At 46.3% G+C, this 23,466-nt stretch overlaps 1 protein-coding gene across 9 annotated transcripts in view; it reads left to right on the forward strand.

Moving 5' to 3' along the window:
* The first annotated feature begins 11,128 nt into the window (after positions 1-11,128).
* ZFYVE27 (zinc finger FYVE-type containing 27) overlaps positions 11,129-23,466 on the forward strand; it is a 66,047-nt gene continuing 53,709 nt past the window's right edge. For 5 of the 9 annotated variants that reach the window (XM_058543691.1, XM_058543693.1, XM_058543698.1 and 2 more), the window contains exons 1-8: positions 11,129-11,307; positions 12,551-12,748; positions 15,984-16,054; positions 17,884-18,070; positions 20,361-20,456; positions 21,589-21,701; positions 22,449-22,588; positions 23,185-23,256. In XM_058543691.1, the coding sequence (XP_058399674.1) occupies positions 12,552-12,748; positions 15,984-16,054; positions 17,884-18,070; positions 20,361-20,456; positions 21,589-21,701; positions 22,449-22,588; positions 23,185-23,256 (876 nt within the window). In that variant the 5' untranslated portion in view covers positions 11,129-11,307; position 12,551. Of the gene's footprint in view, positions 11,312-12,550; positions 12,749-15,983; positions 16,055-17,883; positions 18,071-20,360; positions 20,457-21,588; positions 21,702-22,448; positions 22,589-23,184; positions 23,257-23,466 lie in introns of all 9 variants that reach the window. The other 4 variants (XM_058543694.1, XM_058543699.1, XM_058543692.1 and 1 more) reach the window with 3 other exon arrangements.

Raw genomic sequence — 23,466 nt, forward strand, 5'->3', positions numbered from 1 at the left:
ACTGCCCTGTTTTCTGATTCCTCTCTGCCTCCCCCGCTTTCCCTTTCCTTTTGGGAGGGAAAGAAAAATGAGTTCACAGATTTCCAGTACAGTTAGGGCAGGACACGGGAAGCAGAGGGAAGAGAACTGCCCGTGTCTGTTTCTGGCCGAGGCTGGAGGGGATTCCAGAGGCTGCTGTCCTGGCTCTCAATGGGCCCTCTGTTTGGGAAGCTCCAGTGCCTGATGAGCAGCCTCAGAATGACTGTGGTCGTGGAACCAGAAGGGTCCTGTTCTAGTGCAACCCCATCACTTACAGAAGGGGAAATGAGCCCCAGGGTGGAGTGGCAACGTCTAATGTCACCTAGCTGACTAGGGGCAGAGTGGGGTCTCCTAGAGCCCAGGCTCTGGTTCTTTCCTGCAAAGCCCTGCCTGCTCTGGTGTTTTCTCCTGCACACACCCCACTTGGTTTTCCTCCCATTCCAGCCACAGCCTGCTGACTGACAGTGCTCTGGAAAGGGCCTGAGGGTAGAGTTAACAGGCTTCCTTGGCCGTTCCTCCCTCCTGCGCCCTGGGCCTGAAGTATGCGGCCAGGAAATAGGATTCTGCTGGCAGATCTCAAAACCCAGCTAGAACAAGGATCTGGTGCTCCCGTGTGCTCCACACTCACTCTCTTCCAAAGCACCCTGCCCAACACGCAACGCACACCCTCCTCTTCCTGGTTTGGTTTGGGATTTCCAGAGTGGAAGAAATGTCACCACTGCCAAGGCCCTTCTCTTACTCCCCTCTTCCCTCTGGGGCTATTCATGAATTTCACTCAAAAAGTCCCTCCTCTCCCCCTTTATGCAAAGGCTGGTTAAGCCCCCTGCTCTACCTCAGCTTGGTGGAGCATTTTGCAATTGAAAATGTGCTTCTACCTGCATTTCCTTATTTGATCTCAACAGTCTTAGAGGCTGGCATTGTCACCCCCATGCTGTAGAGGAAATGGAGCCCCATAGAGGAGAAGGGCTTTATCCACAGTCACACAGGCAGTGGCAGGATGGGGCTGGAAGGTAGATGTTCTCTCATTACCCTCGCAGCCGGTTGCTAAACCCCTGTGATCCCCTGCAGGCTCTGAAGTTTAGGTAGAGTTTGGGTTTTCCTCCTGGAGACCAGGTGTTCAGGAACAGTCTAATCTGACATTTCCTGTTTAATGCTGGGGGCACTTTGAAATAAGACACTGCTCCTCAGGGATGTAATGAGCCCATCTGAGTCTGGGGAATCCCAGGGATTTGTAAATGAGTAATAGCTCATTTATGTCTCTTACTTTTCCTGCTTTTCTAGGGATAAGGGTGGGATGGTTCGTGGTGAGAAAGGGAGCTAATAAGCCAACATTTTCAGGGATAAAAGGAAAGAGCAGGGATATGAGAGAGAAAGGTCTGGTTAGCACTGTTTATTTATGTATTTATTGTTTTGTTTGTTACAGTAGTTATTTGCAAAACAAAATAGCACTATATACCCATTAAAAAAATCTAAACTATACAAAAGTGTACAAAGTAAAAAGAGAAGTCATTTGATCATCCTAATCTCACTCCCTAGATGTAAACCATTCTTAACTATTAACTCTCCTTCCTTGATTTTTATAACGAGTGAAACACACATGGAGACACGAACACACACGTATATGATACACTCAGACTGTTCTACAACTTGCTTTTCAAATTTGACGACAATGTAGCTCTAAACCTCTCTAAATGTCCGTATGAGCAGCCAGAGACTGCAAGAATTTTGTGAGCTTTCTGGAACATTTATAATTACCTCACGTCGGTTAACTTTGTTACTTCCTTAGCTGCTTCCTATGGAGATCTTAGCAAAACCCTTAAAACAGGGCCTTTTTTTACTGGTGAGGAAACCGAGGCTTAGGAGATGAAGTGGCTTGCCCAGGTCTGTACTCTTTCTGCCGCCACACCGCCCAGTAACAAGGAGGGGAGGGAGCACTGGGGCAGCTGTATCTCACTTCATAGCCAGTCCGGGGAGAGGAACATTAAGGACTAGGGTTAGTGGGGGCAGCTGGAAAGAGGTGAGGAGGGCCTGACACTCTCTGGGCCCCGTGGGACAAAGGAGAGGTATGCTGGGGAGGTGGCCAGAATCCAAGGAGAGCACTGGGCATAGCCAGTAGGAGGGTGTGGACCACCCACACCAACGTCATCAGCCTGCGGAAAATTCCAGTCTGGCTCCTAGTCTGAAAGCCCTTTTGCCCTCCCTCTTCCATGACCCCATTCCTTTTGAACTGGGTGGCTATCTGGGATCTTGTAGGCATCAAGGCTGTGATGTTCCTTTCCTAGCAGAGGTGAGGACAAGCTCCCAGAGGCAGTTCCTCTGAGGCTTCATACCTGCATCTTCCTGGGGTAGGGTGCAGGTTCTCCTTGCTGCATTTCCAGGAGGCCTGAAGGGGGCGCTCTGACGCCCCGGTTGTGAAGCACTTCTGGGTCAAGGTTGGGAGAGGCGAGAAAGGGAACTAACTTTATGAAGTGTCTACAATGAGCCAAGAACATGATGGATACCTTATATAACATCTCTTATCTTCACAAGCCCATAAAGTATTATATACCTCCACTTAACAGATGTGGAGACAGGCTCAGAAGGGTAAACTGATTTTCCCAGGGCTCTTGCCTAAGTGACAGAAACAAGATTCAAACTCAGGTCTATGCTACTATGCCATGCTGTTTCAGAGGATTTCCCAGCAGATAGATTGGTTCTCCCAACCGTCCAAAGACTTCACCCAGAGCTACGCTGGATTTTGTGATAGTTATATCTTGAGCTAAGGCGGGAAGGAAATACTGTAAAGAAAGTTTGTTATATTATTACAAATCTGAATTACGTCAGCTTCTCTCTTCCCAGTTACAATGAAACTGGATAGTTAGCCTTCAGGTTTAATCAGCTCGTTGTGCTGAGGTCACTCTCCCGGTCCTTGGAGACAGTCCTGTCTGCCAGATGTAAGAAGGATATGTTAAGACTACCCCGCCACCCAGCCCTCCTCCCTCTCAAGGCCCCGTGCCGTAGGTGTGGCCACCTGACCTGACCCTGAACTTTTGGATACTGAACCCTCCACCTTTCGCAATCTTGTCCTGTACTTGGTGCTGTCTCCTTCTGTGTCCCCTAGGCAGTTGGCATGACTGACTCTAATTTTTAAGTGAGCTCAGCCTGTGATGTCTGAGGTGAGCCGAATTTCTTATCGGTTGTCTGATCTTAGGTAATTTACTAAAGCTCTTTGGTCTCAGCTTTATCACTTAGCAAGTGGGGGTAATACTAGTACCTACCTCACTGTGCTGTTGAAAGGACTTGAGGAGATGACGCACATGGAGCAGAGTAGAGTGCCTGGCCATTGTCGATGCAGCTCAGCTCTCAGCAGGGCAACGCTGTTGGGAGGACTTTATAAGATAATGTTTGTAAAATGATGAGCCTGAACCACAGTAAGTGCTCAGAAGTGTTAATTCCCTTCTCCCCCACTCCAAGCTGGCTCTCTCCCTCCTGTCTCTCGAGGAATGACAATCTCATCAGCCATGGATTGATCCCTCTACTGTTCTTTCCCTGTCCAGATTTGAGCTTTCTTGAAAAGATGGCACAGAAGTGTTAAAAATTATTGTTACCTACCTGAAGGTCGGGACCTTCTTCTTCTATACAGAATCCGAGTTCCCTCTTTGCCCTCCTTTTGATTCCCTTTTGCAATCCCCAGACTGAGCCTCTGTGCTCCAAGCCCTTCTGCCTCCTTTTGGCCTGGAGGGAGGACTCACTGATCTCATCTTGTTTCCTGGGGTTCCAGTCCAATTGGAGAGATGGACTGACCACGAGTTCTCAGGTGTCAGTAGTGGGACGTTCAGAGACTCCCCTCATTATGTGTTTGGAGGATCTTCCATGATTGCATTCAAATCAAAATTTGTGCAGGCACGGGGGCATTTCCAGGAACGGTTACGTCCTTGGCTTCTCTAGCTGTTGCATATCTGAGCATTTCACAACATGTCTTTCTTCACTTCCTTGGTAAACTCTGTTGTATTTATCAGCTTGATGCCTTCTTCTCCCAGCCATCCCTAGGAACTTGTGAACTTACTGGGTTTGTTTTTTCTTTTAAGTTAATTTGATGAACTACATCAGTGATCTTAATGTAGGGTGCCAGAAGTCCAAGGTGATGGGGTCTTTTTGTAGTGACTGTGATAATGATATCACATATCATTAACGGTATTAATAGTAATGGTATTAATAGTAATAAAGATTACACAATGTCCATATCGTATTCACAGTTTGCAAAATATTTTTACATTAATTATTTCATCTCTTCCTCATATGAACAGATAAATAGTGTAGATAAAAACTGCATTTTGTCGATAAGGCTCAGAGAGGTGAAGTGGTCGCCTAGCTACTTCTTTTTTTAAAAAACAGATTTATTAGGGTACACTTGATGTACATTAAACTGTGCATAGTTTAAATGTACCCTTTGAAGGGTTTTGACACATGTACACCCTTGTGAAACCATCACCACAGTTAAGACTTTGAATATATCCATAAAGCCCAAAAGCCTCCCCGTGCCCCTTTGTAATCTCTTTTTCTCCTTCCCATCTCCCCAGCCCAGACAAACACTGCTCTGCTTCCTGTGACTATACATTAGTTTATATAAGTGGAATGTACAGTATGTGCTTTTTTGTTTCTGGGGGAGGGGCAGTATCTGGCTTCTTTTACTCAATTATTTTGAGATTCATTCATGATATTGTGGTAACAATAGTTCATTCATTTTTATTGCTGAGTATTATTCCATTGTAGGGATATACTATGATTTGTTTATCCATTCACCTGTTGATGGACATTTGTGTTGTTTCAAGTTTTTGGTTATTGCAAATAAAGCTGTTATGAACATTCTGTACAAGTCTTTGTGTGGACATATGCTGTCATTTCTCTTGGGTAAATACCTAGCAGTGGAGTGGCTCAGTTGCATGGTAGGTACATTCTTTTTATCATTTTTAAATTGGCTATATTCCAGATGAAATTTGTGTGTGTGGGTGTGTGTGTGTGCTCTCACCTGGCACTTGTATCAGGGATGGTAATTCTGGGCTTAGAATAAATTGGAAAGTTTTCCATCTTGTTCTGTTCTCTGGAATAGTTTAACCATATGATTTTTTTTTTTTTCCCTGAGGAAGATTCACCCTGAGCTAACATCTGTGCCAGTCTTCCTCTATTTTGTATGTGGGTTGCTGCCTCAGTATGGCCAACAGTGAATGATGTAGGTCTGCGCCCAGGAACTGAACCCGGGCTACGAAAGCAGAGCATGCTGAACATAACCACTAGGCTGTGGGGCCAGCCCCTAACCATATCATTTTATTGATGAGTTCAATGAATTTGTCTATAAAATAATCTGGGCCTGATGCCATTTAGGAAGTTTTTTTGTTAATTCTTTCAATTTTTTTTTAACGGAAACTGGTCCATTTAGGTATTTTTGGTGGTCATTTACTACCCTTACTTGATGGCATATTTATTCAAGTTGTCTCTCTCACTAATTCTCCCACCTAATTCTCCAATTTAGAATTAGAACTTTTCAAGGAAAAAATTCCAGGCTACTCATCTCTGTATGCCCAAGAAAGGCACATAGTAAATAGTGCATTGGTGGAATGAATGAATATTAACGTCTAGCTGCTGTAACAAATACACTTCAACATTTCAGTAGCTTAATATAATTAAAAACCTATTTGTTGTTCGCTTATACTTATTTCTTCTTCACATAACCATCCATCGTGGATATTCCAGGTCATTGGGAGGCGTTCCACTACGTGATGATTCGGGGATTCAGGCTCCTTCCACCTGTGGCCCAGCCATCCCCTCTGCATTGAGCTGGCATTTGGGAGAAGAGAGGGAAGAGTAGATTTCTGACTTTTAAATGCCTTGGTCTGGAAATGATGCTCATCACTTCCACTCCCTTCCTTTGGGGAATCACATGACCCGATCTATATGCAAGGGGACTGGGAAATGTAGTCCCTGGCTGGGCATCTGCTGCCCAGCCACAACTCTATGCCGTGGAAAGAGGAACAGGGCTTTTTCGTGGACAGTTAACTGTCTCTTTCACAGGAGGCCACAAGGTTTTATTGCTGAGGTTTTCACTGCCTTGCTCTGTGAGACTATTTTTGTGCCCCTGTTTGATGAATGGTTGTTTTCATGGCTGCCAAGAGCTATTGAGTAAGAATGTAACAGCAGACATTCATTTCCTTGCTGTGTTTGTCCGACAACTCACTGTTTCAGCTGGAAAACTCATTACTCATGAGCACTTCTTTCCCAGGTACAAGAACATAAAGATGTATTTATTGAACACTTTTCAGAACAATAGCAGTGAGCTATTAATCCAAAAATACACTCAAATATTAAGTTTAAATACTAGAGAAAATCGAAACATTAAAGAGAATCTAAAAATACATACCAAATATTTCTTTCATTTATTCATTCATTTTCAAAATTGAAACGTAATTCAAATTAAGTCAAATCATTTCTAGTCAACATGTGTATCACAACTAACATAAAATTTCACACAACATAACATAAAAATTCCCAGTTTTAAAGTTTGTACAATTCAGTGGTCTTAGTGTATTCACAAAGTTGTGCAAGCATCACCACTGTCCAATTCCAGAACATTTCCATCACTCCAGAAAGAAACTCTGTACTTGTTAGCAGTCACTCCCAATGCCTTCTGCTTCCTAGTCCCTGGCAACCACCAATCTACCTTCCATCTCTACAGGTTTGTCTATTCTGGACATTTCATATAAGTGGAATCATACAATATGTGGCCTTTGGTATCTGGCTTCTTTCATATAGCATAATGTTTTCAAAGTTCATCCATGTTGTAGCATGTGTCAGTACTGCATTCCTTTTTATGGTGAATAATATTCCATTGAATGGCTATCACACTTTGTTTATCCGTCATTCTTTCATTAAAAATTATTTTAATTGTGGCAAAATACACAAATGAAATTGACCATCTCAACCATTTTTCAAGTGTACAGTTCAGTGGTATTAAGTATGTTCACATTGTTGTGCAGCCATCTCCAGAACTCTTCTCATCTTGCAAAGGTGAACCTATACCCATTAAACAATAACACCCCATTCTCCTCTCCCTCTAGCCCCTGGTAACCGCTGTTTTACTTTCTGTCTCTATGAATTTGGCTAGTCTAGGTAGGTCATATAAGTGGAATGCTACAGTATTTGTCTTTTTGTGACTGGTTTATTTCACTTAGCATAATGTCCTCAAGGTTCATCCACGTTGTAACATGTGTCAGAATTTTCTTACTTTTTCAGGCTGAATAATAGTCCATTGTATGTATACATCACATTTTGTTTATTGATTCATCCATTAATAGACACTTGGGTTGCTTCCACTTTTTGTCTATTGTGAATAATGCTGCTGTGAACATAGGTGTACAAATATCTCTTTGAGACTCTGCTTTTAATTCTTTTGGGTATATACCCAGAAGTGCCATTGCTAGATCATACGGTAATGCTATACTTAATTTTTTGAGGAACTGCCATATTGTTTTTCATAGAGGCTGCACCATTTACATTCCCCCCAACAGTGCACAAGGGTTGTTTCTCCACATCCTCACCAATACTTGTTATTTTCTGTTTTATTCATTTATTTTAAAGCAAGCATTCATTGAGTACTTACTATGCCAAGGCTCTATACTTGGCAGAAACTCGGGCTGCCAAGATGTTAAGTTTCAGTCTCCCTGCTCTCAGGAACTCAGGGCACAATGGGGGAAACAGTCATGTTCAAGAGATAGACTGAAATGCAAAGTGATAGGTGCTTAATAGAGATGGATCAGAGTTCTATGTAAACACAGAAGAGGAAATGAAGAATTATTTGGGGAAGGCTTCACAAAGGACCTGACATTCAAGCTAGATGTTAAAAGGTGAGCGAGATGAGGTCAAGTGGAGGGGAAGGGTATTCTAAGCCAACGGAGCAGCACACAGTCGCCAGCCTCCCACACGGCCTCCAAGATGGCATCAATTATTTGCACCTGCTGGTAAGCATGCTCTTGTATAATCCACCCATTGTGCATTGGGACATTGAATAGTTCTGACCTATAAAACCAATAGGATATGGTGAAAATGACAGTGTGCGACTTCTAAGGATATACCATAGAAGAACTCTTGGCTTCCTGCCTTGCTTACTCTTGGATCTCTCACTCTGAGGGCAGTCAGCTGCCATGTCATGAGGACATTCAAGATGCCTTCTGGAGAGTCTCAAGTGAAGAGGAACTGAAACCTCCTGCCAGCTTGTCAGCGTAAGAATGCCAGCATCGAGCCAGCCCTGATGGCCTAGCAGTTAAAGTTAGGCACGCGCTGCTTCAGCGGCCTACGTTCAGTTCCTGGGTGTGGAACCACATGACTTGTCTGTCAGTAGCCATGCTATGGCAGTGGCTCACATAGAAGAACTAGAAGAACTCACAACTAGAATATACAACTATGTACCAGGGCTTTGGGGAGGGAAAAAAAAAGAGAGAGGAAGATTGGCAACAGATGTTAGCTCAGGGTGAATCTTTCCCAGCAAAAAAAAAAAAAAAGAATGCCAGCATCAACTTGCCAACAGGTCACCTGAGGAAGCCACGGTGGAAACCGGTCCTCTAGCCCATCAAGCCCCCACATGATAGCAGCCCTGGCCAACGTCTGACTGCAACCTCATGAAAGTCCTGAGCCAAAACTGCCCTCCAAGCCACTCACGATCTCCTGACCCAAACCACCCAAAAGCCAAAAACCAACATGAGATAATATATATTTATTATGATTTTAAGCCACTAAGTTTTGAAATCATTTGTTATGGAGCAAGAGATAACTAATACAGCTAGAAGCATGAGAAGATCTAGTATACTGTGGAAATGGTGGCATGAGAGACCACAGCCAGAAACTTGAAGTTTAGGGGCCAGCCTGGCGGCGTAGCAGTTAAGTTTGTGCATTCCACTTCAGCGGCCCAGGGTTCGCTGGTTCAAATCCTGGGCATGGACCTACTCACCGCTCATCAAGCCATGCTGAGACAGCGTCCCACATAGAAGAGCTACAACTCTACAACTATGATACACAACTATGTACTGGGGCTTTGGGGAGAAAAAAGAAAAAAGGAAGATTGGCAACAGATGTTAGTGCAGGGCCAATCTTCCTCAAAAAAAAAAAAAAGAAAGAAAGAAAGAAAGAAACTCGAAGTTTAGCGATGCCCCTGAAACCCCATGGTCTACGTAAGAGTGGGCAAGGGAGCCATCTGGTGGAGGAAGACTGATTAGACATTCCCTTCCCTCTTCCCACTCCCATTTTTCCAGCTTTTTCTACCCAGCATTTCCCCCTAGTATTTTCCCAAGGGCCACGGGAAGTTTATGAGTCAATTATGTGGGTCATACACACCCCCTTGCTTATAGATGCAAAGACTAACCTCTGAAAAGTGTCAAGTTAAGGTATCAATTATCCTCTTTTCCTATTTTATTTTCTTAGTCTTTTCTACCTATCTGCTATCCAGGTGAAAACATCAGTGGCACCAGGATTTGAGCCAAAGAATGGAGACTTAGAATGTTGGAGAAGGGGAAGAAGGAACTAGGAGAATCTGATTATAAAAAATCAGTCAGACCCCAGAAAGCAGAGTCCAGCTGACCAGTCTCTAATTACCAGGGGAAGCCGTCGTTCAGTGATGATGGCCTGACTGTTGTCCCCTTCTGTCTTTAGAGCCTTGTTGTATTCTCCAATGTCCCCCCAAATAATGTCTAGGAATTCTTGAATAATATCCTTCAATTCTATAGCTGCCAGAAGAGAGAACCAATAATACTACCGCCACAGCCAGCCAGAGGCGAGTGGTCCAGGCAGACCCAAGGAGGAGGAATTGCAAAGAAACTGAAATTTACCTTTGGAGTAAATTACTGATGGTAGAATTTCAAGTAGTTAAAATATGAAGAAAAAAAATTCTTCTTTCTATATTTCCCCTAGACTCATCCTAAAGGAGGGGAGGCAGAGTCCAGTGGAGAGGCCTGGCCCGGTCACAAGCCAGGCCCATTCCTCTAAGAGGTAGGGGATTTCTGAATACAGCCTAGTGGGTCTGTCTACATTCTAGCTGTTTGGAGGGAAAGTGATTACTTCTAGATGGGGCAATCAGGAAAGGGGTACAGACATTTGACTCCTGCTTAGATGAATAGGTTGGATTTGGACGAACCAAGACTGGGGGAAGGGCATTCCTCTCCAAGTTCACAGTACAAGCAATGCAAGGAGACCTGAGTGCAAGGGGCATTTGAAGGCAACAATGAAGGGGTTCTGAAGTTAAGAGGCTCCTGAAGGGTGGATTAGCAGGGGATGAGGCCAGTAAACGCAGGCTAAGGTGGGTGGTGGTATGGTTGAAGGTGCTGGGGTCAGATGACACATGAGAATCAAATCCCAGCTCCCAGTTGCATATCGGCCGAATGACATTGATGAGGTTCCTTAACATGTCTCAGATTCCTCGTCTGTAAAATGGCGATAACCCTAACAGGACTGTTGGAGAACTAGATAAGATAATGCCTATGGAGAGCTTAGTCCAGTGCCTGGCGCCTTGTAAGCTCTCAGTAAATAAGTGCTGGTGTAATTAACGCCAAGCCATAGGATCCACGCTTTAAGGGAGATTAACTGGACAACATCGTGAGAAGTGGAGTGAGTTGGGAAAGGCTTGCACAGGCCCCTGTACACAGTAGCTACTTAGGAAACACTGAACGGAATTGCATTCTCTGCTAGGCATCGGGCATATAGGATATGGTTTCCGCCTCTCCTGGGCTCCCGGTCCTGAGTCGGGGAGGTAAGTGCCAAAGTTGGGGGTTGGGAAGAGGATGCAGACCTCAATTCGTCAGCTTAGCTTCTCCCCAACTGTTCTCTGCCGGAATCCTTCAGAGCGAGGAGGGACAGCGAGGTGCAGGGTCCCCAAGGGCGTGCTCCCAGGTCCCCGCAGGATTTTGCGAATCGCTGTCGCGCGGAGACAGCTTTAAATCAGGCGGGGCCGGGGAGGGGAAGGCGCGCAGGCGCAGTGCTGACGAGGGCGCTCTCCTGTGCTAGAGCGGGCGGAGCTAAACCCCGGAGCGGGACCGGAGGCGGGGCGGGCGCGATGACGTCACGGGCACGCCGCCGCAGAGCAATTCGCGTCCCGGAAGCGGTAGCGGCGCGGGAGGTGGAGGAACCTCTCGGAGCTGAGACATCAGAGCCGACCAGGGGAGAAACGCGTCGTCGGGGTGGGGCGGGCCTGAGGAAACGCTCGGGGGCTCAGTAGCTCTAACAGTGCCCCGTGGCCGTCCCCGCCCCTCCCCCCTACAGCCCAACGACCGGGTAGGTGAGGTGCCATCCCCTCTCTACCCCCGTGTCTTCGCCGATTGTGGGGAGTTGGGCGTCTGGGGGCCGCCACCTGCTGGCCCTTTGGCCTCGGGCGTGGCCTTCCCTGATCAGGTCCGCAGGGCATCGTCAGGCTCCTTGGGCTGCAGACGTCGTGGTCCGGGCCCGTGCCGGCGCCGACCTGCTTCACACCCTCCTGGGCTCCTATCTCGCCCTCTCCCTGGGTCTTTTCGTCCTAGCTCTACCTGGGGGGATTTCGGTGGCCCCTTTGTCACTCCCCCCCCCCCCCCCCGCCCCAGGTTTGATCGCATCCCATTGCCTGGGACTGGTTTCTGTTGCTGTGCGCCAAGGTTCCGCCCCCTTGTTTTCTGCTTAGCGTTTGGGTAGGACTTGGAAATTAGGAAAGAGGGTGAGAGTCCCAGTGGCTCTCCTCATCAGAGAAGAGAGATGGGAATGGGGCGTTTTGGAAGGTGATGACTGTCCCGGGGTTCAAGGGGGGATAAGGGGAGGGTAATGTGCAAGGATGGTCCAGGAAGTTGTTGGGAGCAGAAGGGAGCTGGGTCAGTTAGAAGATGGGGCAGGGCAGAGGAAAGCATTGGGGTTCTAGAGGATGGGCAGTTCTTTCACTCATTCGTCAGCATTTGTTATGTGCCCATTGTGTGCAGAAACAGTGGTGAATGGTAGACATGGTCTTTGACCTGGTGGAACTCAAGGTTAAGAGGGGCAGACTGGCAAGAAAGCAGGGAGTTTTACTTTGGTGCGATGAATGCTTTTAGGGTGAGTACATGATCCTTTGGGAGAATTGGGAAGAGTCTCCCAGTCCAGACTGAGGGTGTTGGCAAAGACTTCTCAGAGCAAGGGAGTGATGTTTGTCAATACCTGAAGGATGAGTAGGAATTAACCAGGTAAAGAGTGGGAGAAAAATATTTCAGGACATTATTTCTCTTGAGATGCCAGGCTGCCTTGCCCCAGCAACCATTTGTGCTTGGGCTTTATGGTTTACACTCTTGGTGGGTCTGTGGGGAAAAGAACATTAGATGGAGAGTCAGAAGAGCAGGATTTTATATCTGGGTAATTCTCTTCACCTTGCTGAAGATCAGTTTCCTCCTCTGTGAAGTGGGCCTTCCACTGGTAGGCCTGCCTGCCTCACAGGTTTATTATGGGCACCACATGAATGCAAGTAGAAGTGTGTTGGGTATTGGAAGTGCAATGGGAATGTCAGGAATTATTATGGTTACAGGATGCAGACATCAGAGCGTGACGGGTGTGGGCCGGAGGTGAGCCCCAGCGTGATGCCGGAGGCCTCCCTGGAGTCTCCACCTGCCCCTACCAAGTCCCCAGCGTTTGATCTTTTCAACTTGGTTCTGTCCTACAAGAGACTGGAGAGCTACCTGGAACCCCTGAAGGACGCAGGTGACGGTGTCCGGTACTTGCTCAGGTACAGCCTTTGTGGAGTTGCTGTGACCCCCTGGGCCTTCTGCCCTCCTGCTCTGTAGTTGCGCTGGCCATTTAGGCAGTGGCTGGACTGTCCTTTCTGCCCTCGTGAGGAGCGGTTCGGGGAGGTCCATTGGGCCTCTGGGCTTATTCCAGGCTCACCCTGTGTCTCAGGCCTAACCCAGGAGAGGTAGGCCCTGAGAACCATCTGGGCTTTCACCAGGGTTTCTTTTTTGTGGCTGAATAAGCTTATACCTCAGGACTGCTAGGTAGCCTTGAACATGGAGCATTCTGTGTCTAGAGCAGGCTTTTATTTTTCTTCTCTCCCAATATTAGCTTAATTAATATTAAGATTAGGATATAAGTTTGAACGTAAGTTAAAGAAATACAAATACCTATGAATAAGCAAGTACCATTTTCCCTGAACCTTTAGGATTATAGATCTCAAAATTTTTTGTTCCTCTTCTGCTTTTATTTTCATCCTTCATAATTTCCTTTTTTCTCTTTTCAGCTCACTTTATTTCTTCTGTTAAAGTACTTTAAATTACAGATATATGCTATTCCACTCCCTAAATACTTCAGTTTGTCTCTAAATAATATTTTTTTCATAGTCAAAGGAATGTCATACCTAACAAAATTAACAATAATTCCTCAATATCGTCCTATACCCAGTTCATATTCAGATTTCCTCAGTTGTCTCAAGAATGTCGTTTACGATTGTTTTGGCCGAATCAGGTTCCAATCCAGGACTGTGCATTCTGTGTGGTTATGATGTCCCTTAAGTCTTCATCTAAAATGGTCTCTTCTTTCATGACACTGACGTGTTGAAGAGACTCAGCTGACTATCCTGGAAAATTCCCTACGTCGATTTGACTGGTTGCTTCCTCATGGTGCAAACTGGAAGTTAGATTTAAAGGTTGGATTAGATTCAAGTTAAAACTTTTTTTTTTGCAAAGGTCGTGTGTTCCTAATACTGCATCTCAGTGGGAGTTACATAAAACCTGGTTGTCCTACAGAGCAGACGTTCTTAACCTGGAGTCTGAGTGGGGCTTTAGCGGTCAATAAATCTCCTGCAACTGCATGTAAAATTGTGTGTGCACAAACAAGTGTATTTCTAGGGAGAAGTTTCTAGTTTCCATCAGATTCTCATAAAGACCTGCAACCCTCTGAGATGCTTGAGAGACAGGTAGGAGGCAGGGTGGGTGGAATTGGGTTAACCTCTAAGGGTGCTATTGAGTATTCATTCTTACCTCAGTCTGGAAATAGTGGGAGGTTTATTTTTAACACTCTGACCAAGGCCCTATATTTTTCTTGTTCATCCCAGAACCCCTTTAATTTATGACGTCATCCCTAAAGATGAGCTAGTCAGTATTCTAGGGCAGTGTTCTCTACGATTAGATCACTGTACTCTTGGTGCAAGGTACAGGGAGATGGTGTGAGGAGGGGCTTGTTTTATAATCCCACCATGACCAGCTCGCTGAAAAGAACTTTGGTCTTCCTTGGGGGAGGAGGTGGGCTTTGCAGAGCATGGGGCTGTACCCTCTGGTGTTTTCTACTGTGTGTGTGTGTGTGTGTGTGTGTGTGTGTTGCCCTTTCGTGGCAGTACAAATGTTAAATATATCCTGTCCTTCTCCTTTTCCGCCACTGGGCTGTTAGTGCTTCTTGGCGCTAATGTGTTCGAGTTTTTCCATTTCATGAAGTTAGAAATCTGAGGATGTGGTGGGATTGATTAAAGCTGGATGGAGGAGGAGCATGGGGCCTAAAAAGCCCCCAGGAGCTTGTGGTCTCTGCCCTGGGAGACGGAGCACTGGTCTGTGGAAGTGGCTGTCAGATTAGTTTGTGTGTTTGATTGTTCTTTTCTTAGTAAAGAGGGTTTGACTTTGAAGAGGGACCTAATCTTGAGGTCTGGCTATTGGGTCTGAAGCCTGGAGCTGCAGTAGATTTTTAAAAGACTCCTCTGTTCTGGATCAGCTACTCCAGTAGGTGGGTCCCTACGACCAAAGTGTCAGGGAAGACAGATAGAATGGGAGGGGCTCCTCATGGCTATGTGATGTTTTTATTCTGAAATAGGATTGGCCTCAGACCTGACTTTTAATTTGCTTTTAACCTGGTAGCTGCCACTAGATGGTTTGGAGGCCTAATTAGGGCGGTACAGTTAGAGTGTATTGAATTTTAAGAGAAAGGCAGAGAGAGGTCATTTCATTCCCTTACTCATAACTTTTATTAAGAAATAAAAGCAGCACATAAATTAGTTCACCTCATTTAGTAGTATGAAATACTCCAATTAGAGCAAAAGAAAATATGTTTTGAGTTCTGAATACATTTCTTGCCAGCAGCTTACCTGTTTATTTTTCTATTTGTCTCTCTCCTCTGATGCCTCACCTTATGCACTGACACTGCTCTTTAGACTGTAGGTCTCAGTGGCTTTATTATTACATCTGTGCTCCTTTTTTCCCTGTTAAATGTCTTTCACCAGGGACTAAGCCAGCAGTGTTTGCTTGTCCTCAGCAACTTGAGTCTCTGCTCCTCTTTCTTCCCCCTTTGGGGGCTTCTGCATTGCCATTTGGTGGTGGTGGTGGGTGCTGGGTCTGGGTTTGCTTCCATCTGTTCCAGTTCACTTGGGGCGTGTTTGCTGAAAATGCTGTACCCTGGTTTTGTCTTCATTTTTTAATGTGTTTTAAAATAAAATCTTTATTATTTTTTTCCTTTTGAATTAATGTATGTTTAAAACAAACTCTCAAAATTACAGAAATAAGAGAAAGTCACAAATGGGGTCAAAGAAATCCTTCACATTTTATTCTCTCAATTTCCATATTAGCTGAATCTTGCACAGTGAATGTTCTTATGAAATTGTAAAAAAGAATAAAGGAAGATTTTAAAGAATAATGTTTGCCATCTTCACCTCTTTAAAAAGACTAAAACCTTACAAACACTGGTTAAACAATGTTAACGGATTTCTTAATAGATAATGAATTCCTCCCCCTTCTGGGAGAAAGTTCTACAGGTTTTCTAGTTTTGAGAGGACACCTTTTCTCAGCCCAGGGCTTGATATGTGACCGTAACTCCTTTCCCGGTCACCTATCCAAGTGAGAGGCCGACTTTTCATTTCTCCTTGACACTCTGAGGTCCAGGCCCCCTCCTCCTGCTCCTGCTTTTGATGGCCCACCTGAGCTAGCCCGTCCCGCCTTCCCAGCTGGAGGAGCGGCTGTCTTCAGTGACCACGACTCTCTGTGTTGTAGGTGGCAGACGCCTTTGTGTTCCTTGCTGACCTGCCTGGGCCTCAACATCTTGTTCCTCACTTTGAATGAGGGTAAGAACTGCTTCCAGGGGCCCGGGGTTTTTGTGAATGAATGTGGGGAGGAATTCCGAGAAGCGGCCGCTTGCCTTGCCCTGGAATTGGCCTCCCTGTGTGTCTGCTTGGCATCAGAACACAGGCTCCAGAGAGATGCACTGTGGGCTGGAATCCTGGCTGGGCTGCTCATGTGACCAGGTTAAAGAACCTGCCCGTTAAGGCCTAATTTTCCTCATCTCTAAAGGGAGGATGATAACAGTGCTTTCCTCAGAGGGTAGTTGCGAGGACTGAGATAATCTGTTTAACTCTTAGCACAGTGCCTGACACAGAGTAAGCAGCCAATGCATTATAGCTATTATTTTATCGTTTCCTTTTTTTTTGTTATTGAGGAAGATTGGGCCTGAGCTAACATCTGTTGCCAGTCTTCCTGTTTTTGCTTGAGGAAGATTCGCCCTGAGCCAACGTCTGTGCCAGTCGTCTTCTATTTTGTACGTGGGTCGCTGCCATAGCATGGCTGACCAGTAGTGTAGGTCTGCGCTTGGGATCCGAACCCGCGAACCTGGGCTGCCAACGCGGAGTGTGCTGAACCCAACTGCTACATCATGGGGCCGGCCCCATTATTGTTTCCTTGACCAATTGCTGATGCATTGACCTTTTTCCGTTTTGGTTTCCAAGATGATTCCGGGGTCATTTAGGGGCGTGACATGGGTGAGGGTACCGGGAAGGTGAGCTGATAAGGGATTTTTGTCAGTCTATTGATTTTTCTCTAGCTCAGCAAGTAAGCCTAAAAAGGGCTGCTGGGCAGTCACCAGCCGTGAGGGGTCTGTGGTGTGAAGCCTTTGAGGTAGACGTGTGGGTAGGTGGGTGGGTGGCTGTAGGGGCCCAGGGTAGGGATGTTTCCTGGGGACCTTTTATGACAAAGTATGCCGTGACCCAACCCTTTCCCTGGTTGGAACTGGCAGATGGCTGCAGAATGCTGAACCCCTTGGTGGGGGGGTAGTGGTGAGTGAAGGACCTGGGACAGAATGTTCTGAGGAGTTTGGTCCTATATTCATATTCGTTCTTCTAGCAAACTCAAATTTCTCAAGTGTCTTCTTTGTTTCTTATGGAGATATGGGTTCAGTGGGTTGAAAGTAAACCCAGTTCACATAAGACCTCATCTTCTGTTTCTTAGTAGGACTCTGCCTAATTGAAGCTCAGATATCCTTCCTAGGCTGTTAGATTTTTCGAAATATATTTCCAAAGAAAATCGGTTCATATGACAGACACTGAATAAACATTTACTCTGTGCCCAGTGCTCTCTTAGCTTGCTTCAGGGGTACCGTCTTTCATGGAAGAAGTTCCTTCTTTGATTTTCTCTCAGCCTCACCATTTCTCAGTCCACGGTGGTCTGTGGTATCCTAAAAGCCAAAGGAAAGGCTTCCAATTTGCCCCAGTGTCTCAAAGGTCAGAATGTCAGTTGTCAAGAGCTTCCAGTGGCCAGACTTCAGGCACAAGCCACTGACTGTGTGCTAGCAGAGGTTTTTTAGTATTAAAAAAAATAGATCTGAGGCTACAGCCATGACCAAATGGACAAAGTCCCAGCCTTCAGGAACCCACATTCGTGGAGGAGACAACCACCATACCTATGATCTGTCATGTGATGATAAGTTGTATGAGGAGAACTAAAGCTGGGTTAAGGGGTAGAGAGTAAGGGGGGATGTACTGCTTCATACGGGGCCGTCAGGAAAGCCCTCTTGGGCAGAGCTGTGGAGGAGGTGAGCGAGGGAGCATGTGGACACCTGGGTGGGCAGAGGCTCCTGGTCCTTGCTGCTGCCTGTTTACCTACAGTGTGGTTGCTCCCACAGGCGCGTGGTACTCGGCGGGTGCCCTCGTGATTTCCGTGCCCGCCCTTCTGGGCTACCTTCAGGAGGTTTGCCGGGCAAGGCTGCCCGAGTCGGAGCTGATGCGGAGGAAGTACCACAGCGTGAGGCAGGAGGACCTGCAGAGAGTTCGCCTGTCTCGCCCCGAGGCTGTGGCTGAGGTGAAGGCCTTGTGAGTATGGAAGGGGCCAGGGAGGTGAGGGACAGTCACAGTGACAGCAGCCACCACGCTGAGTGCTTGCTGCAAGCCAGGCATTGTATTAGGCAAACCACAGATGTTATTTCCTTTCATCTTGTTAACAGTTGTGGGAGGTAGCTACTATTATTATCCTCCGTTTATGGATGACGGAAAAGGCTTACACAGCTAGAAGGTGACCAGGCGGGGGTGAGAATCCAGATCTAGCTGATTTCACAGCTTGTGTTCTTTCCACTAGAGAGAGGGTTTAGGGTCTTGACTAAGCATGTGCTTGCACAAGCCACTGCCTGGGTGCAAATCCCAGCTCTTCCATGTACTTTCTGTGTGACACTGGGCAAGTTGCTCAGCCTCCCTGTGCCTCAGGTTCCTCATCTATTAAATGGGATAATAATAGGCTTACCTCATAGGTGGTTGTGAAGATTAAACAAGTGTCTGGTACCCAGGAAGTGTTCAGTAAATGTTAGTCATCGTCACTTCACTATGGAGAAACTTCTTAAACATGATAGAGCTGGTACTTCTGAGGACACACCTTACGACTGTTGAATAAAATTAACCATAACGGCTTCAGTGGCAGCTGGCACTTACTGAGCCCTCCCCAGACCAGGCTCCCTTGACATACAGCAGGGTTCTCATCCCTCTCTGGGCAGCAGAGGTATCTGCGAAGCTTCAAAAAAACGTTATAAAGAAACGGAGGCCTGGGCCTGCCCCAGAAATTCTGAGTCAGTTATCTGGAGTGGGTATCTGTGGTTTTTAAAAAAACCTTTTTACTTTGAAATGACTTTAAACTTAGAAGAGTTGCAAGAATAATATAAAGAACTCTTGTGTGCCCTTTACCCAGATAGAACAATTATTAACATTTTGCCACACTGGCTTCTTTTTTCTTCCTGAACCATTTGAAAGTAAGTTGCAAACATCATGCCTACTTACATCAAATACTTCAGCATGTATTTCCTAAGAATGAGGACATTCTCTTACATATCCACAGTCCTGTAATCAAAATTAGGAAATTTTACACCGATGACATTAACATTAGTACTGTTATCTAATATATAGTTCATAATCAGATTTTACCAGTTGTATTAATAAAATCTTTTATATAAATTCCCCTGATCCAGGATTCAATCTAGAATCATACATTACATTTAGTTTTTATGTCTGTTTAGTTCCCTGTAACAGTTCCTTAGTCTTTGTTTCTCCTGACTTTGACATTTTTAAATGGATCAAGCTTAGTCTTTTGTAGAATTTCCCCCAATTTGGGATTGTTTGGTTGCTTGTGATTAGATTCAGGTTGCGCGTTTTTGGCAGGAATATGACAAGTGACATTGTGTCGTTGTCAGTGTGTCACATCAGGAGGCACATGATGTAAGTCTGTCTCGTTATGGGAGGTAATAACTTTGATTACTTGGGTGAGGTTTCTCTGCTGTAAAATGACTGCTGATGGGTCTTGCCTTCGTCAGTTTATTACTACGATGGTTGCAAAGGTGATTTTCTAATTGTCATCATTAGCTGGCATTCTACTGTAAGAAAGAGCTTTTCCTTCTTGCTTATTATCAATAGGAACTCAGGATTTTTATTTTATTCAATGGGTTATAATCCATTACTGTTGCTATTTATTTTGATCTCAAATTGTCCTAGACTTGGCCAGTAGGAGCTCTTTGAACTGGCTCTTGTGTTCTTTCAATATGTCTCCATCATTTTTGAGTTGCTTCCTTACTTGGTGGTACCATGGGATGTTCAGATTCACCTTACACTTTCCCTGCCCTAGCTCTAGAATTTTTTTGAGCCCTTCAGAAACCAGGATCTGGGTGAAGCATGTATTCTTTGCTTCTGGGCGTGCATCTGTTAAAAAAAACCTCTCCAAGTAAGTCTGCCTTATACCCTAGGAGGAGACACATTCCTGCCATTTATCCTCACAGTTCCAGTGTATCTGTGAGGTGGGTACCCTGCTCCTCATTTTATAGAGGAGGAAATTGCAGCCCTGGAAAAGTTAAGTAGCTGGCCCAACATCAATAGCTAGGAAGAGACCAGAGCAGGAACTTTTGTCCTGTTTCCACCTCAGCAGGGGTTCCAAAAAGGGGACTGAAATGTGTGAATTTTCTCCCGAGCTCTCTGAGCTCTCTTACCTCTCCTGTGGGTTCAGAGAGACTGGCCATCCCTAGCCAGCTGTGCCTGTGAAGTGCTAGGCTCTACTGCCCCAGAGCTATGTCAGGCCGTGTGAATGGGTGGGACAAGGTGTGTGGCTCACAGAAGGCCCCTGTGTCCACAGCTTGATCCAGCTGGAGGCCTTCCTGAGCCGCCTGTGCTGCACCTGTGAAGCCGCCTACCGAGTGCTGCGCTGGGAGAACCCAGCCGTGTCCTCACAGTGAGTGGCCCCTCTGCTCCCACTGCCACTGCCCGGGAGGAATTTGTCACTTGAGCCCCAGGCGGAGCCAGCTGCCTTGAGAAGGCCCCTGCCCCCCTAGCTCGGGAAATAGAGCCTCCCAGGCTCTTGTGTGCATACCAACACGTAGGCTTGCAGGCTTAATGCTCTGCTTTTGTTTAGATGCCTTATTTTAGGTGTGGTAAAAATATTTTAATAATAGAAAAATAACTCACCGTGTAATCGCCCACCCTTGTAGAGCAGCTGATCTCCTGTTTGGATTGCCTTGTAGAGTTTGTCACGTGCACATACTCTACAGATGTAGCGCTTCACAGTGTATGTGATATTCCTTTTTTTTTTCTTTTTTCACTTATCGTTATATCATGAATGGTTTTCTTTGTTGCTGCATAGCTTTTGGAATTATTTGTAATACCACATTAATATAGACGGTGAATATACTATAATTTATGGAACTGTTCTATTATACATTTAGTTAATTTCTACTTTTTATTATTAACCCTGTAGTGAACATTTTTATGGGTTTAGCTTTAATCTTTTGAAACTTTTTTCTTATTGGATCAAATGAAATGAATGTTTTTGAAGCTCCTTATATGTGAATAATAATGATAACTAATATTTATTTAGCCTTCACCCTAGGCCAGGCACTGTGCTCAACACTTTCCATGTGTTTCTCACTCTTCATAGTAACCCTATGAGGTGGGCGCTATGTTAATTCTCATTTTACATGTGAAGGAGGTAACACTCAGAGAACCAAGGGACTTGGCTAACGTCACACAGCAATAAGTGGCAGAGTGGGATTCAAATCCAATTCTGTCTTATTCCTGACTCCAGAGTCTAGAGCCTGAGGAGTGATGAATGTTGGACTGGCTGACCAGGCCCCAGCCTCGGCCACCACCGCGGCCTCACCAGTGTCAGTTGTTAGCAACCAGTGACTTGTTGGTAGTTGTCAATCCTTCCTCCTTGCGTTATTTTCCACTTGTTTGATTAGTAGATCTGGTTGGTTTCAGCTGTGCCCAGAGCTGTTTCTCGCCTGGACCCTTATATGGGTATATTCCAAATCAGTTTCCTTCTGATCTTGTGAATTTCTGATCCTGTGGTTCCTCTCTCCGTCCAGGTTCTATGGGGCTCTTCTGGGCACGATTTGCGTGCTGTATCTGCTGCCGCTGTGCTGGGTCCTTGCCCTTTTAAACAGCACACTCTTTCTGGGGAATGTGGAGTTCTTGCGAGGTAAGCCCTGGAGAGCCTGCCGGGGCTGCAGATGGGGCCCAGGCCGGCTTGGAGGGCTAGGTTAGGCTCCCTGGGTTATCTGTCTTTACAGTTGATCATCCGTGTGCTGTGCCTTCCACAAGGGGGCAGCACCACCCTAGAGTCATCCTTCCAAGGGCTCTTATGGGTTCTGCCTCTCTGAGATGTTAGAAGGCTGCTACCGTAGGGGTCCCCCTCCTTGCCCAAGGCAAGTGAATCACTGCTTACAGGATATAGTGGCTTCTGGGAGATGAAGGAGGGTTGTTTTCCCAGTGCTGCCACCCGCCTCCCGGGATGCAGCCACCTGGAGTTGCTGCCACTTCTCTGTGTGATCCCAGAGTACCGGTCTACCATTGGCGTCTATAGCAGTGAGGCAGTCTGGAGAGGCCCTGAGTCACAGCAGCCTGGGCCTGTACATATGTTTGAGTGATGGCTATATTTGTTTTCCTCCCTGTGGTTGAGTAATTAATTACAGAAGCCGTTAACTGATTGAGCACTTAACTACATTTAATCTCTTTATAATAGTCTTATGGGGTAGGTGGTGGTATCTCTGTTTTGTTTATGAGGTTAGGTTGGGTGACTTGTTCAGAGTTAGGAGGGCGATCTTTCCTGCGCAGACAGTGGGGTGCTGGAGGAAGAGGCCAGCCAGCTGCAGAAGTGAGTACCCCCAAAGCACCACTCATTCTGTCCTGTTTCTGCCTCCCACCCCGTTCTCCTTGCCCTGGGTAGTGGTATCGGAGTACAGGGCATCTCTGCAGCGGCGGATGAACCCCAAGCAGGAAGAGAGTGCCTTCGAGAGCCCCCCACCACCTGATGTTGGGGGGAAGGGCACCCTGCCCGACTGCACACCTACACCCACACCCACAGAGGTGAGCGCCCCCACCATCAGGGCAGAGCTTGCTACGGGCAGGTTGCGGGGTCTTCCTGTTACCAGCTTGTTCATACCATATAGCTCCTGGGCGGAGTTCCTGCTTCTTCCCAGCCTTCATCTCCTCTGAAGTGCTTAATAATAATAATTATAATCCTAATAGCTACTCTGTGCTTTACTGAGTGCTTGCTCTGCTGTTCCAAGTACTCTATAGATATTAACCCCATGAGGGGTAGGTTATTTCTGAGAAGGAGATTATTCTCATGTGCAGAGGAGAAGGCTGAGGCACAGAGTGGTTGCCTGAGGGTGATAAGGCCAAGACTCAGACTGGGCCCTGTGGTTCTGGAGCCCGTGCTCTCAACCACTGTGCTGTCCAGCCACTGTATGTCCATTCGTGGTCTTGGCCCCACCTCCCTGTCCCTGCTCGGTCAGAGAGTACTCTCTTTCCCGTGACTTCTTTCTTGCAGTTGAGCCATTTCCTCTGGGGCAGGAATGGATGTTTTGGGAAACCTGGATGCTGGCTCAGGGCAGGTGGCCTCTATCTCAGGGGGCAGGGCTGCCATCTCTCTCCTTGTGAAATAGAGTCTCTCTTCCCAGGACCTCACGCCGGGCAGTGTGGAGGAGGCCGAGGAGGCTGAGCCCGATGAGGAGTTTAAAGATGCGATTGAGGTGGGTGGCCCTTCCCCAGCTCCCTCTACTGACCAGGTCAGAAGTTGGATGGTCCTGGAGCCAAGTGGCTTCTCGCATTCCAAGTCTGGGTTTTTAAAATTCGCTTATATCCAAATGAGAAGCCAAAACTTGCTCTGAGCTAGAACTCACTGGATGAAAGGGTGCCAATGAACTTCTGCTCATCCTGTCCCTGATCTAGTCATCTGTCCT

This window comes from Diceros bicornis, chromosome 6 (genome assembly GCF_020826845.1).
Source record: "Diceros bicornis minor isolate mBicDic1 chromosome 6, mDicBic1.mat.cur, whole genome shotgun sequence".
Classification (NCBI taxonomy): domain Eukaryota; kingdom Metazoa; phylum Chordata; class Mammalia; order Perissodactyla; family Rhinocerotidae; genus Diceros; species Diceros bicornis.